At 44.6% G+C, this 14,407-nt stretch overlaps 1 protein-coding gene across 1 annotated transcript in view; it reads right to left on the bottom strand.

The window, feature by feature from the left end:
* CACNA1S (calcium voltage-gated channel subunit alpha1 S) overlaps positions 1 to 14,407 on the bottom strand; it is a 387,018-nt gene that overhangs the window by 80,298 nt on the left and 292,313 nt on the right. The window contains exon 31 of the mRNA XM_073547926.1: positions 12,832 to 12,897. Coding sequence (XP_073404027.1) covers positions 12,832 to 12,897 — 66 coding nt within the window. The remainder of the gene's footprint in view (positions 1 to 12,831; positions 12,898 to 14,407) is intronic.

Raw genomic sequence — 14,407 nt, 5'->3', positions numbered from 1 at the left:
AATTTTGCACACTACTTATCGGACAGTAGTTGTCTGGATCTATCTTCTTTCCTTTCTTGAATATTGGTACCACGTGAGCTATCCTCCAATCCTGTGGCACTACCCCTGTTACAAGAGTCTAAGAATATGATTTGTCAATGTTTAAATTGCTCAGACGTAGATGTACTTCTTTTTGAGTTAAACTATTTATATCAGGTTGTGAATTTTGATTTTGCCTTGTTGAATGATCCCTGTAACAGACAATTCATTGGTGAACACGGATGAAAAGTGCCTGTTTAATATCTCTGCCTTTTTTATTCTCTGCAATTATCTTGTTACTAGATGGAGTAACGCGTGGTGGTAATGTCACGATGAGGGCAGGCTTTTCAGCATTGAGAATCTCTCCCCCCCATGTGCTCACCCACCTATCCACTCTCTCTTTCCCCATGTGCTGTCTTCTCCCGTCTGTGCTCTCTTCTTTGACCTGTCTACCCCATGTGCTATCCCCCTTGTCTGATGTCTCTATGTCTCTCTCCTTCCTGCTGGCTCGGACTGGCCCACCGGAGAACCGGAGGATTCTCTGGTGTGCCCAGGCACTGACACATGCTGGCATACTGGCCAGCAAGTGCCTAGGGCCCCCACTGCTCCAAGGGCCCCCACTGCTTTAGGGGCCCCAAGTCAGTAGGTATGGTGCCCCTGAGTCAAGGGGGCCCGCCCTGTGCCAGATAGCAGCAGCGGGAGACAAGTTCCTGTCCCCGCTGCTAAAGCAAAATGAATATTCACGCTTCTCCATGCCCCTTTGGGTGTTGAGAGGCGTGAATACCATTCCTCTTTGATAGCGGGAAGCCCATCCCTAGCACCACACCACACACACCACCACATCACTCACACACACAGCACCACATACACACACAGACACACAGCACATCTCAACTCCCCGCAGCCGCAGCACATCCTGGCTTCCTGCTTTCTGGGCGTTTCCTGTCTGTGACAGCCCAGCTGGATGATGTCATCATCCAGCATGCTGTATCAGAGGGAAAGCTGCCGGAGAGAAAGAGGCTTCCGGGATGTGCTGTGGGGAGGTGAGTTGTGCTGTGTGTCTGAGTGTCATGTGGTGCTGTGTGTGTGTGTGTCAGAGTGATATGGTGCTGTGTGTGCGTGTGAGTGATACAGTGCTGTGTGTGTGATGAGTTGCTATGTGAGTGAGTGATGCGGACCGGTGCTGTGTGTGTGTGTGAGGGGTGGTGGGAGGCAATGATGGTGGTGATGGGCAATGATATTGGTGGGGGAAGCAATGATGGATGTGATGGGCAATGATGGCAATGGGGGAGACAATGATGGAGGTGATGGGCAATGATGGCAGTGGGGGAGACAATGATGGAGGTGATGGGTAATGATATTGGTGGGGGAAGCAATGATGGAAGTGATGGGCAATGATATTGCTGGGGGAGGCAATGATGGCAGTGGGGGAGACAATGATGGAGGTGATGTGCAATGATATTGGTGGGGGGAGGCAATAATGGAGGTGATGGGCAATGGTGTTGGTGGGGGGAGGCAATAACGGAGGTAATGGACAATGATAGCAGTGGGGAGACAATGATGGAGGTGATGGGCAATGATATTGGTGGGGAAGCAATGATGGCGGTGGGGAGGCAATGATGGAGGTGATGGCCAATGATGGAGGTGAAGGGTAATGATGGAGGTGATGGGTAATGATGGAGGTGATGGACAATGATGGAGGTAATGGGCAATGATGGCAGTGGGGGAGACAATGATGGAGGTGATGGGCAATGATATTGGTGGGGGGAGGCAACGATTGCAGTGGGGGAGACAATGATGGAAGTGATGGGCAATGATATTGGTGGGGGAGGCAATAATGGAGGTGATAGACAATGATGGTGGTGGGGGTGGCAATAATGGAGGTGATGGACAATGATGGCGGTGGGGGAGGCAATGATGGAGGTGATGGGAAATGATGGAGGTGATGGACAATGATGGAGGTTATGGGCAATGATGGCAGTGGGGGAGGCAATGATGGAGGTGATGGGCAATGATGGAGGTGGGGGGAGGCAATAATGGAGGTGATGGGCAATGATGGTGGTGGGGAGAGGCAAAAATGAAGGTGATGGAGAATGATGGCAGTGGGGGGAGGCAATCATGGAGGTGATGAGCAATGATGTTGGGGGGAGGCAATGATTGAGGTAATGAAATGGACAATGATGGTGGGGAGGAGGCAATGATTGAGGTGATGGAATGGGCAGTGATGGGGTGGTGGGGGAGAATGATAGAGGTGGTGGGGTAGAAGGCAATGATGGAGATGGTGATGAGGACAATGATGGGGTGGAGAGGGGCTGCATTATACTTTGAGGGGGCTACATTATATTCTGATGGGGACTGCATTATTCTCAGGGGACTACATTATATTCTGGGGGGCGACATCATACTATATGAGGGGCTATAGTATACGCTATGGGGGCTGCATTATATTCTGTGGTGGGGCTGCATTATTCTCTCAGGGGACTACATTATATTCTGGGGGGTACATCATACTATATGAGGGGGCAGCATTATACCCTATTAGGGGGCTACAGTATAGTCTATGGGGAGGCTGCATTATATTCTGTGTTGGTGCTGCATTATACTATATGAGTGGGGCTGCATTATGCCCTATGAGGGTGCTACATTATATTCTATGGTGGGGACTGTGTTATACCTTATGAGGGGGTTGCATTATATTTTGTGGGGTGCTGCATTATACCCTATGAGGTGGGCTGCATTATATTTTATGAGGGATGCTACATTATAATCTATGAGAGAGGCTACATTATATTCTATGAGGGGGCTACACCTCTATGATTCTACCCCAACCCCTGCTACATAATTAAGACGTGTACTACCTTATATTATACCCTGATATTAGCACGTTTTACCACACAATTGGTGGTCTTGTATTTATTTCTATGTAGCTACATAGTGGGCCCCAAGAATGATTTTCTCTGGTGGGCTCAAGGTGCTCCAGTCCGACGCTGCCTTCCTGTGCCGTGTTCTCCCCTCATGTGCTGTCCCGTTTGAGCTGTCTCCCCACTGTGCTCTGTCTCTCTCACTCCTGTGTCTGACCGTGAACAGAACAAACCACAGCTCCTGGGCAGGGCAGGAAGCAAAAGACAATACTGACATTACAGCAGGAGATCACAGAGGATACATGTATTTCTATGCAGCCGCACGCTTCGGTCCGAGTGCCGGTGGCAATGCCAGGTTTTCATGCGAGAGACTCGCGCGAGAATCATGCAAGTCTCTCGCAAGTGAGTATGAGCCCTAAATGTGGGTCTGAGTGTGTGTGGTGTGTATGGCGTATAGAGTGTGTGTGTGGTGTGACGGTGTTCCGATAGTGGTACCGCGCAATAGTTTGGTACCAGCAGCAGTTTCCATATTGAGTCAACCATCACCCACAGGCATGTCATGGTCATTATAGGGTGAATGTGAGAGGATGGGGGTATTGTGTGGCGAGGGGACAGAGCACTTGGGGTGAATGTGAGAGCATGGAGGTGTTGTGGGGAGGGGGTACAGGGCACTGGGAGTGAATGTTTTAGGATGAGGATATTGTGGGGGCTAAGGAACTGGGGGGGTTAATATGAGAGGATGGAGTATTATGGGGGCTGAAGTGGGGGAGGGGCAACAGGGCACTGGGGGTGAATGTGAGAAGATGGGGTATTGTGGGTATTGCGGTGTGAGAAGGAGACAGGGCACTGGGGGTGAATGTGAGAGGATTGGGGTATTATGGGGAGGGTGGGACAGTGCATTTGTGGTGAATGTGAGAGGATGGGGGAATTGTGAGGTGGCGACAGAGCACTGGGGGGAATGTGAGAGGATGGGGGTATTGTAGGGAGGGTGGGACAGGACACTTGAGGTCAATGTGAGAGGATGGGGCAATTGTGAGGTGGAGGACAGAGCATGGGGGTGATTGTGAGAGGATGGGGGTATTGTGGGAGAGGGGGACAGAGCACTGGGGGGATGTGAGAGGATGGGGGTATTGTGAGGCAGGGGGGACAGGGCATGGGGGTGAATGTGAGAGAATGAGTGTATTCTAGGGGGCAGGGCATAGGGGGTGAATGTGAGTAGATGGGGGTATTGTGAGGCGAGGGTGAATGTTTTTTTACTTGTGAGCTTGTTAATACTTTAATAATATATTAATATTTCAGTAGTAGTATAACAAGAGCACAGACAGACCGCCGTATAACTCATGCGAGGAACGCACCGCAATCTTCAGACTGGCCGGCACTGCTCCTGGCATGAGCATGATGGATTACTATGTAGCTGTCACACTCAGGTGTGGAGAAATGACAGTCAGTCCGAAGATTGCGATGCTATCCTCGCACGAGAAATACGTCTGTCTGTCTGCCCTCTAACAAGTATAACCATACAGCAACCATGAGCTGCATTCTATTTAATCCATCTATATATATATAAAAATTACTGTATGTGTGTATTGGCCACACCCACTCCACATAGCCCCACCCAATCACTAAGCATCTTTATTTTAACAAGAGCTGTTTAAAAGAAGCTGACTTGTGATTGGTTGCTATGAGCAACAGTTTTCTCATGTGTATCAGCCATGCCCACTCCACATAGCCCCACACAATCACTAAGCATCTTTCATTTCACCAGAGCGGTTTTAAAGAAGCTGAGCTGTGATTGGTTGCTATGAGCAACAGTTTTCCCAATCCACAACACCTCATCAGAAAATGACCGAGTCGGAGAAATCTAGCATCTCCAGGAACATAAGCTCCCAGCCATTGTCTGCCCCCCAGAAAGGAGCAGAGAGCACATGACAGAAATGAATCCCACCTCCCGTGCCCATATACCCATCACACATCCTCCATCCCATAGTCCCATAGGCACATCTTCCCTCTTAAAGGGATCTCCATCTCTGAAGTCAGGGCAATCCCTCAGGGCTCTGATTCTGACCCCAGGCTTCTATTAAAGGGATCATTGGTATGGAAGTCAGGGCAAAACCATTCAGCGCTCCGGTTCTGACCCCAGACCTCTCTTAAAGTGATCTCCGGTATGGAAGTGAGGGCAAATCCATTCAACGCTCTGGTTTTGTCCCCAGGCTCTCTTAAAGGATCATTGGTATGGAAGTTAGGGCAATTCCACTCAGTGCTCTGGTTCTGTCCCCGGACCCCTCTTAAAGGGATCCCTGGTATGGAAGTGAGGGAAAATCCACTCTGCACTCTGGTTCTGACCCCAGGCCCCTCTTAAAGTGATCCCCGGTAAGGAAATAAGGGCAAATCCTCTCTGCGCTTTGGTACTGACCTCAGGCCTCTCTTAAAGGGATCCCCTTTTTTCAATAAGGATTGTATGAGATACTTTGTCAAATGCTTTGCTGAAGTCAAGATATACTATATCTACAGCATTTCCTTGATCCACCCAATCAGTGATTCCGTCATAGAAGGAAATTAAGTTAGTCTGACATGATTTATTAGTTACAAACCCATGCTGACTCTGTTTAATCACTTCATTCTTATGCAGGTATTGACATACATGTTGTTTAATAATTTGTTCAAAGATCTTTCCTGGTATAGAAGTCAGACTCACCGGCCTATAGTTGCCTGGGTTCACCTTCTTCTCCTTTTTGAAGATAGGAACAACATTTGCTCTTCTCCAGTCTTCTGGGACTTCTCCTGTTCTCCAAGAATTTTCAAAGATTATGGAAAGGGGTTCAAAAATTTCTTCTGCTATCTCCTTCAGTACTCTGGGGTGTAATTCATCTGGACCTGGAGACTTGAATTCATTTAGGTTAGCTAAGTGTTTCCTCACTATCTTTCTGTTTAGAGATATCCTGGATTCTTCTATTCCCTTAATAGGACAGTGAAGAACAGTTGATGTTACATTTCCTTTCTGAGAGAAAACAGATGCAAAATAGGAATTTAAAAGTTCGGCCTTCTCAACATCCTGTCTTACCATTTCATCATTTTCATCCTGTAAAAATCCTATAGCATCTTTGACTTTTCTTTTACTTTTGACATATCCCCAAAATCCTTTATTATTGCTTTTGACATCTCTTGCAAGCCTCAATTCATTGTCAGCTTTAGCTAATCTGATTTGTGCCCTTCAGGTTCTGCAGACAGCATTATATTCTTCTTTAGATATGCCTCCCTCTTTCCATTTTATAAACATTTTTTTCTTCCTTTTTAGCATGTGCTTAAGTTCTGTGTTCATCCATCCTGGCATCCTTAAATGCTTCCTATTCTTCCCTCTTTTCGGAATTGTTAACAATTGTGCTTTGAGAATTTCATTTTTCAAGATTTCCCATCCTTCCTGGACATTTTTGTCTTTAAGGATATCCAGCCATTGGATCCCTCCAATTCTCTTTCTGAATCCCTTAAAATCTGCCTTTCTGAAATCTAACCTTGACGTCTGAGTCTTCACAGGTCTTCCTCCTCTAGTTATCCAAAATTCTAAAATAGCATGGTCGCTACCACCTGTTTGTAAGGATTAGATCCAAGGTAGCAGTTCCCCTTGTTTTCTCCCCTACCTTTTGGAAGATAAAGTTGTCAGCAAGAGAGGATAAGAATTTCCTTGACCTGTTAGTTTTGCCTGAGAGAGATTCCCAACAAATGTCTGGATAGTTGAAATCTCCCATGACAACTATGTCATATTTTTTGGAGAACTTGGCCATTTGATGAATAAAGAGTTCATCCATATCTTCAGCTTGCACAGGCGGCCTGTAGTAAATGCCTAAAATGGTGTCCTTTCCATTGTTCTGTCCTTGTATTCTTACCCAAACAGTTTCCACAGAACTCCCAGTCTCTGAAGTTTCAATCTCTGTGCAGATATACGCGTTTCTAACATACAATGCGACACCTCCTCCTCGTTTATCAAGTCTGCTTCTTGCAAATAAGTTGCATCCTTCTAGTCTTGTATTCCAATCGTGTATTGTCCCACCAAGTTTCAGTGAGTCCAATGACATCATATTTCTTTTCCTGTGTTAGTAGTTCCAATTCTCCTTGTTTGTTGCCCATGCTTTGTTCATTAGTATAGAAACATTTTAGTTTGTGATTGGTTTCTCTTTCTCCAATATTTTTATTATTTAGATTCTTTTGTCTTTGTTCTTCCTTTCCACTTCTAATAGCAGAGTTCTCAATAGCATTTGTCAGGGGAATGGCTTTTTCTGGTCTTTTGCTTCCCTTCCCATGTTGTTCTAGTTTAAAGCTCTCCTTACAAGTGTAGCAAGGCGACTTCCAAATACATGTTTTCCAGTCTTCGTAAGGTGCACCCCATCTCTAGCAAGTAGTCCATCGTAAAGGTAATTCACTCCGTGATCCATAAATCCAAATTGTTGCTGGAAGTGAAGGCAAATCTATGCTGCGCTCTGGTTCTGACCCAGGCCCCTCTTAAAGGGATCCCCGGTATGGAAGTGAGGGCAAATACACTCTGCCCTCTGGTTCTGACCCCAGGCCCCTCTTAAAGGGATCCCCAGTATGGAAGTGAGGGCAAATCCTCTCTGCGCTTTGATACTGACCCCAGGCCTCTCTTAAAGGGATCCCCAGTATAGAAGTTAAGGCAAATCCCTCAGCGCTCTGACTCTGACCCCAGGCTTCTATTAAAAAGATCACTGGTATGGAAGTCAGGGCAAATCTACTCAGCACTCTGGTTCTGACCCCAGGCCTCTCTTAAAGGAATCCCCATATTGAAGTTAGGACCATTCCACTCAGTGCTCTGGTTCTGACCCCAGACCTCTCTTAAAGGGATCCCCAGTATGGAAGTTAGGACAGTTCCACTCAGCGCTCTGGTTCTGACCCCAGGCTGACAGGATGATGTGGGATCTTAGTGGTAGTAGTCCGGTGGTTCTGACTGACGGGATGATGTGCGTTATTAGTGGTAGTAGTCCAGTGGCTCTGGCTGACAGGATGATGTGGGATATTAGTGGTAGTTGTCCGGTGGCTCTGGCTGACGGGATGATGTGGGATATTAGGGGTAGCTGTCCGGTGGTTCTGACATGAAGATGTGGGATATTAGTGATAGTAGTCTGGTGGCTCTGACAGGATGATGTGGGATATTAGGGGTAGTAGTCCAGTAGTTAGTTACTATGCCCGGGCAAAGCCGGGCTCTTCAGCTAGTAATTTAATAATAAGCAATTTATTATTATAAAGTTATTAGAGGGTTGGGATAATTGTGTGCAGTCACACTGAGACTACAGAGTGCAAAATCATGATGGGGTGCGCCTGCCATCATGAGACCCCAAGATCACTAGTGCGATCAGGTGGTCATGCGACCACATTTGCTATTTGCACTTTTCGACTAGATTAGCTTGACTTCACTCAATAGAAAATAATTGGGAGGAGCCGAAATAGTCATCAAACTACCCCCCCTCACATCAGCGATGCTGGGGCCATTACTAATGTAGATAGGTGGACTAAGTAAAATATTTAGTAGGCATTTAAGAAGCATTATTACTTATAGGGGCACCAGTAGGGTAACTAACGGGTGGCAGACGGTGCTGAGGCTGCTTTCAGTCAGTGCCGGGATGCGGTTACAGCCGCCACTCTCTATATACAGAGCGGTGACTGAAACCGTGCCAGCACAACTCTTAAGATTGGAAGAGCAAGGCTGCCCAGAGGAATAGAGTTACTTTTCTCCCTGTAGAGGGGATCTCAGTGCAGACGCCACACGGTGTCAGAACGCAATTAGCTATTAGGCAGGGGTCACACTAGCGATGAATATGGACGAGTGCTATACGATAAAACATCGCATAGCACTTGGACCAGTATTCATCTATGGGGCAGCTCACATAAGCGTTTTTTTCCTAGGACGCATGCTGCAATTGTCACCGATACTTGGCCAAGTTTCGGCTCACTTGCACCCATATAAGCCTATGGGTACAAGTGAGACAAGGCACATCACTCGGATATCATCTGCTTGCAGCAGAGGAGCCAAGGGTCATTAGCATATTGCATCCAATGCTCTTGCATCAGATGCCATACGCAAGTGTGACCCCAGCCTTATATTGTGCATTGGAGGAGCAGTGGGGACATCATTATATGTATAGGGGAACTCTGTATGTACAGGAGATGCGGGCCCATCATACCTTATATAAGGGAGCTGTGGGCCTACCATACTGTGTATAGGGGAGCTGTGGGATCATCATACTGTGTATAGGGGAGCTGTCGGCACAGCATACTGTATATAGAGGAATTATTCATGGGGAACTCAGGGGACATTATTAAATGTTAAGTGGGCACTTAATCATTATTGTTATAGGGGCTCTCAGTATTGTGACCATCAAAGTTGCACATGGACTATTATTACTTTGTAGGAACAAGATTTGGAGGGCACATGAACAGGAATAATATTTTCTAGGGGGCAATTTTATCATCTAGATTCTAGAGAGCACAAAGGAGGCATTATTACGATGTAAAGGGCACAGTGGTGGCATTACTATGTGGGGCACTAGGAGGAGCTCTGTTTTTGTACCACACAACGTGCAGCAATAGGGACACATACGGCAGCGACAGCTCAGCATTGAGGTATCATCAGGACGAGGAGTTTGGGCAGGTTGGGAATAGATTGTGGAAACACAAGAAGCAATGGGATGAAACTGAAAGGGAGAATATATACATTAGATATTAGAAAACACTTTTTGACAGTGAGGGTGAGCAATGAGTGGAACAGCCTGCCATGAAAGGAGGTGATTTCTCCTTCAATGGAATTGTTCACACAGAGGCTGGATAGACATCTGTCTAAGATGATTTAGTGAATCCTGCATTGAGCAGGGGTTGGACATGATGACCCTGGAGGTCCCTTCCAACTCAAACATTCTAGGATCCTGTGATTCTACATGTGAACGGTGCTGGAAATGTGAGAAGTCAGATGTGTCTTTGTTGTAATCTCTGCAGATGAGTCCTGGCTGGAGAAGTTGACATGTCGGTCTGGGCCAGATGGAAAAGACAGGAAAAGTGATTGACTCTACCAGCAAGAACGTCAGCTGTAAGTCACCATCTATTACTGTACTGTAATCTCTATATGTCCTGCAGGACTGGTATCTACCACTATATGTCACCATAAGGCGGTAATATCTGTGCTGGTCTTTGTATAGACTTTTATTTTCAATAACAGTGTGGTCATCTCCTGAGGTTCCCCTATACCACCATAGTTATAATGATTACCTGGTAAGGGGCCACAGGCGGACACAGACAGAAAGGGCCCCTGTGAAAGAACAATATATGGGCCCTTTGCAGCCCAAGAGCTCCTAAAAATGCAAAATTGCGCCTTCTTTGGAGGTAGAAATGGACCACTCTTACCTCTTGTGCCCATGTGTGGCAGCGCAGGTTGCACCAATGATATGTTTTCCTGTTAGGGGCCCACTTAGATGTTTCGCACCCCCCCCCGAGCTGAACCCCTAGCTATGCCTCTGACTACAAACCATTACAATTTATATACAGTTAGGTCCATATATATTTGGACAGAGACAACATTTTTCTAATTTTGGTTCTAGACATTACCACAATGAATTTTAAACAAAACAATTCAGATGCAGTTGAAGTTCAGACTTTCAGCTTTCATTTGAGGGTATCCACATTAAAATTGGATGAAGGGTTTAGGAGTTTCAGCTCCTTAACATGTGCCACCTTGTTTTTAACGGGACCAAAAGTAATTGGTCAGATTAAATCATTGTACATAAAATGTTCATTTCTAGTACTTGGTTGAAAACCCTTTGTTGGCAATGACTGCCTGAAGTCTTGAACTCATGGACATCACCAGACGCTGTGTTTCCTCCTTTTTGATGCTCTGCCAGGCCTTCACTGTGGTGGTTTTCAGTTGCTGTTTGTTTGTGGGCCTTTCTGTCTGAAGTTTAGTCTTTAACAAGTGAAATGCATGCTCAATTGGGTTGAGATCAGGTGACTGACTCGGCCATTCAAGAATATTCCACTTCTTTGCTTTAATAACCTCCTGGGTTGCTTTGGCTTTATGTTTTGGGTCATTGTCCATATGTAGTATGGAACGACAACCAATCAGTTTGGCTGCATTTGGCTGGATCTGAGCACACAGTATGGCTCTGAATACCTCAGAATTCATTCGGCTGCTTCTGTCCTGTGTCACATCATCAATAAACACTAGTGACCCAGTGCCACTGGCAGCCATGCATGCAAAAGCCATCACACTGCCTCCGCCGTGTTTTACAGATGATGTGGTATGCTTTGGATCATGAGCTGTACCACGCCTTCGCCATACTTTTCTCTTTCCATCATTCTGGTAGAGGTTGATCTTGGTTTCATCTGTCCAAAGAATGTTCTTCCAGAACTGTGCTGGCTTTTTTAGATGTTTTTTAGCAAAGTCCAGTCTAGCCTTTTTATTCTTGATGCTTATGAGTGGCTTGCACCGTGCAGTGAACACTCTGTATTTACTTTCATGCAGTCTTCTCTTTATGGTAGATTTGGATATTGATATGCCTACCTCCTGGAGAGTGTTGTTCACTTGGTTGGCTGTTGTGAAGGGGTTTCTCTTCACCATGGAGATTATTCTGCGATCATCCACCACTGTTGTCTTCCGTGAGCGCCCAGGTCTTTTTGCACTAATGAGTTCACCAGTGCTTTCTTTCTTTCTAAGGATGTACCAAACTGTAGATTTTGTCACTCCTAATGTTGTAGCAACTTCTCGGATGGGTTTTTTCTGTTTTTGCAGCTTAAAGATGGCTTGTTTCACCTGAATGGAGAGCTCCTTTGATCGCATGTTTCCTTCACAGCAAAATCTTCCAAATGCAAGCACCACACCTCAAATCAACTCCAGGCCTTTTATCTGCTTAATTGAGAATGACATAACGAAGGGATTGCCCACACCTGTCCATGAAATAGCCTTGGAGTCAATTGTCCAATTACTTTTGGTCCCTTTAAAAACAGGGTGGCACATGTTAAGGTGCTGAAACTCCTAAACCCTTCATCCAATTTTAATGAGGATACCCTCAAATGAAAGCTGAAAGTCTGAACTTCAACTGCATCTGAATTGTTTTGTTTAAAATTTATTGTGGTAATGTCTAGAACCAAAATTAGAAAAATGTTGTCTCTGTCCAAATATATATGGACCTAACTGTACCTACTCCTGCTGGAGCAAAATCCAGTTCTACTTTAAGCAATTTCTTTTGTCAACAAGCAGTGCAAAGATTCGGAGGAATATTCTCGTTCACCCATAAATTGTTAGGGGCGTGGGTCTACCTGATTGACACTGTATTTATTATGCAAGGATACTTGACTCACTACACTATTCCAAATCTTGAATTATGGGTTTGTGTTGCAAAAGATGTGCCTCCCTAGCTCAAAATAATGTTTCAGCATCATTCAGCATCAAGCAGTTTACCCAAGAGGGCCAATGATGTCACAATAGCTGATAGTCTGGGGTTCCTAGGATTATCAATAGACCATAGGCTGAAATAACAGGCAGCCCCACCCAGGGCTCTTAGAAAGGATTAGTCCAAACAAAACAAACTCATTGCTCACTGATATAGAGGCACCAAATGTCCCAGGAATAAAACAGAACTGTCCCTGTCACAAGTCACCCACAACAAAGGCACATCCACTGCAGAAACAGAGGGGACATGAACCAGCACAGATGTTACAGAATTGCTGCAGTTTGCATTACACTAAAAATGAGCCATGGTTAAGACCATAAATATTACAACTAAATAAAAAGGCTTATAAACTGTATGGCAGATTTAGCAAAATAATCCAAAACACACAAACCCCCCCCCAGAATATTCAGGGGAGCATGGGGAATAAAATAACAGTAATAACAGCTACTTTTGACCTGGTGATAGGTCCGCCTTAATGACAAAAATGTGTTGTAAACCTTCATACATACCTGCATTCCAATGACCGCATAGATAAAAAACAGCATTACAATAAGCAGAGCCACATATGGTAGAGCCTGTGAAAGACAGCAAAAATAAAAGTGAACAAAACTTTTACATTTCTAAGCAACAAAATACTGCATGCTCTACAAATTATATGGTAAAAATTTGGCACCGATTTTAATAATTAACCCCTTTACCCCCAAGAGTGGTTTGCATGTTAATGACCCAGCCAATTTTTACAATTCTGACCACTGTCCCTTTATGAGGTAATAACTCTGGAACGCTTCCATGGATCCCGGTGATTCTGACATTGTTTCTCGTGACATATTGTACTTCATGATAGTGGTAAAATTTATTAGATATCACTTGTGTTTATTTGTGAAAATTTTACAAATTTTGCAGTTTTCCAAATTTGAATTTTCATGCCCTTAAATCACAAACATATGTCACATAAAATACTTAATAAATAACATTTCCCACATGTTTACTTTACATCAGCACAATCTTGGAACCCAAAAATTTTTTTGTTAGTAAGTTATAAGGGTTAAAACTTACACAGCAATTTCTCATTTTTACAACACCATTTTTTTTTAGGGACCACATTTTGAAGTCAGTTTGAGGGGCCTATATGATAGAAAATACCCAAAAGTTACACCATTCTAAAAACTGCACCCCTGAAGGTGCTCAAAACCACATTCAAGAAGTTTATTAACCCTTCAGGTGCTTCACAGGAATGTTTTGAATTTTTTTTTTTTTAAATTTAACATTTTTTTCACAAAAAATTTACTTCAGATCCAATTTTTTTATTTTCCCAAGGGTAACAGGAGAAATTGGACCCCAAAAGTTGTTGTACAATTTGTCCTGAGTACACTGATACCCCTTATATGCAGGTAAACCACTGTTTGGGTGGGAGGAGCGCCGTTTGACTTTTCAATGCAAAATTGACTTGAATTGAGATCGGATGCCATGTTGTGTTTGGAGAACCTCTGATGTGCCTAAACAGTGGAAACCCCCCACAATTGACACCAATTTGGAAAGTAGACTCCCTAAGGAACTTATCTAGATGTGTGGTGTGCACTTTGAACCCCCAAGTACTGCACAGAAGTTTATATTGTAGAGCCGTAAAAATAAAAAATCATATTTTTTTCACAAAAATGATTTTTTGCTCCCAATTTTCTATTTTCCTAAGGGTAACAGGAAAAATTCGACCCCAAAAGTTGTTGTACAATTTGTCCTGATTATGCTGATACCCCATATGTGGGAGTAAACCATTGTTTGGGCGCATGGCAGAGCTCCGAAGGGAAGGAGTGCCGTTTTACTTTTTCAACGCAAAATTGGCTGGAATTAAGATCAGACACCATGTCGCGTTTGGAGAGCCCCTGATATGCCTAAACAGTAGAAACCCACCACAAGTGACACCATTTTGGAAAAGAGACCCCCTAATGAACTTATCTAGAAAAGTGGTGAGCACTTTGACCTCCCAAGTGCTTCACAGAAGTTTATAACGTAGAGCCATAAAAATAAAAAATTCATTTTTTCGCCTCCAATTTTTTATTTTCCCAAGGGTAACAGGAGAAATTGGAC

Source organism: Dendrobates tinctorius, unplaced genomic scaffold (assembly GCF_039654945.1).
Source record: "Dendrobates tinctorius isolate UK_male_01 unplaced genomic scaffold, ASM3965494v1 ptg000011l, whole genome shotgun sequence".
Classification (NCBI taxonomy): domain Eukaryota; kingdom Metazoa; phylum Chordata; class Amphibia; order Anura; family Dendrobatidae; genus Dendrobates; species Dendrobates tinctorius.
The sequence above is the reverse complement of the archived record's forward strand: the minus strand, read 5'-3'. Positions and strand labels throughout refer to the sequence as shown.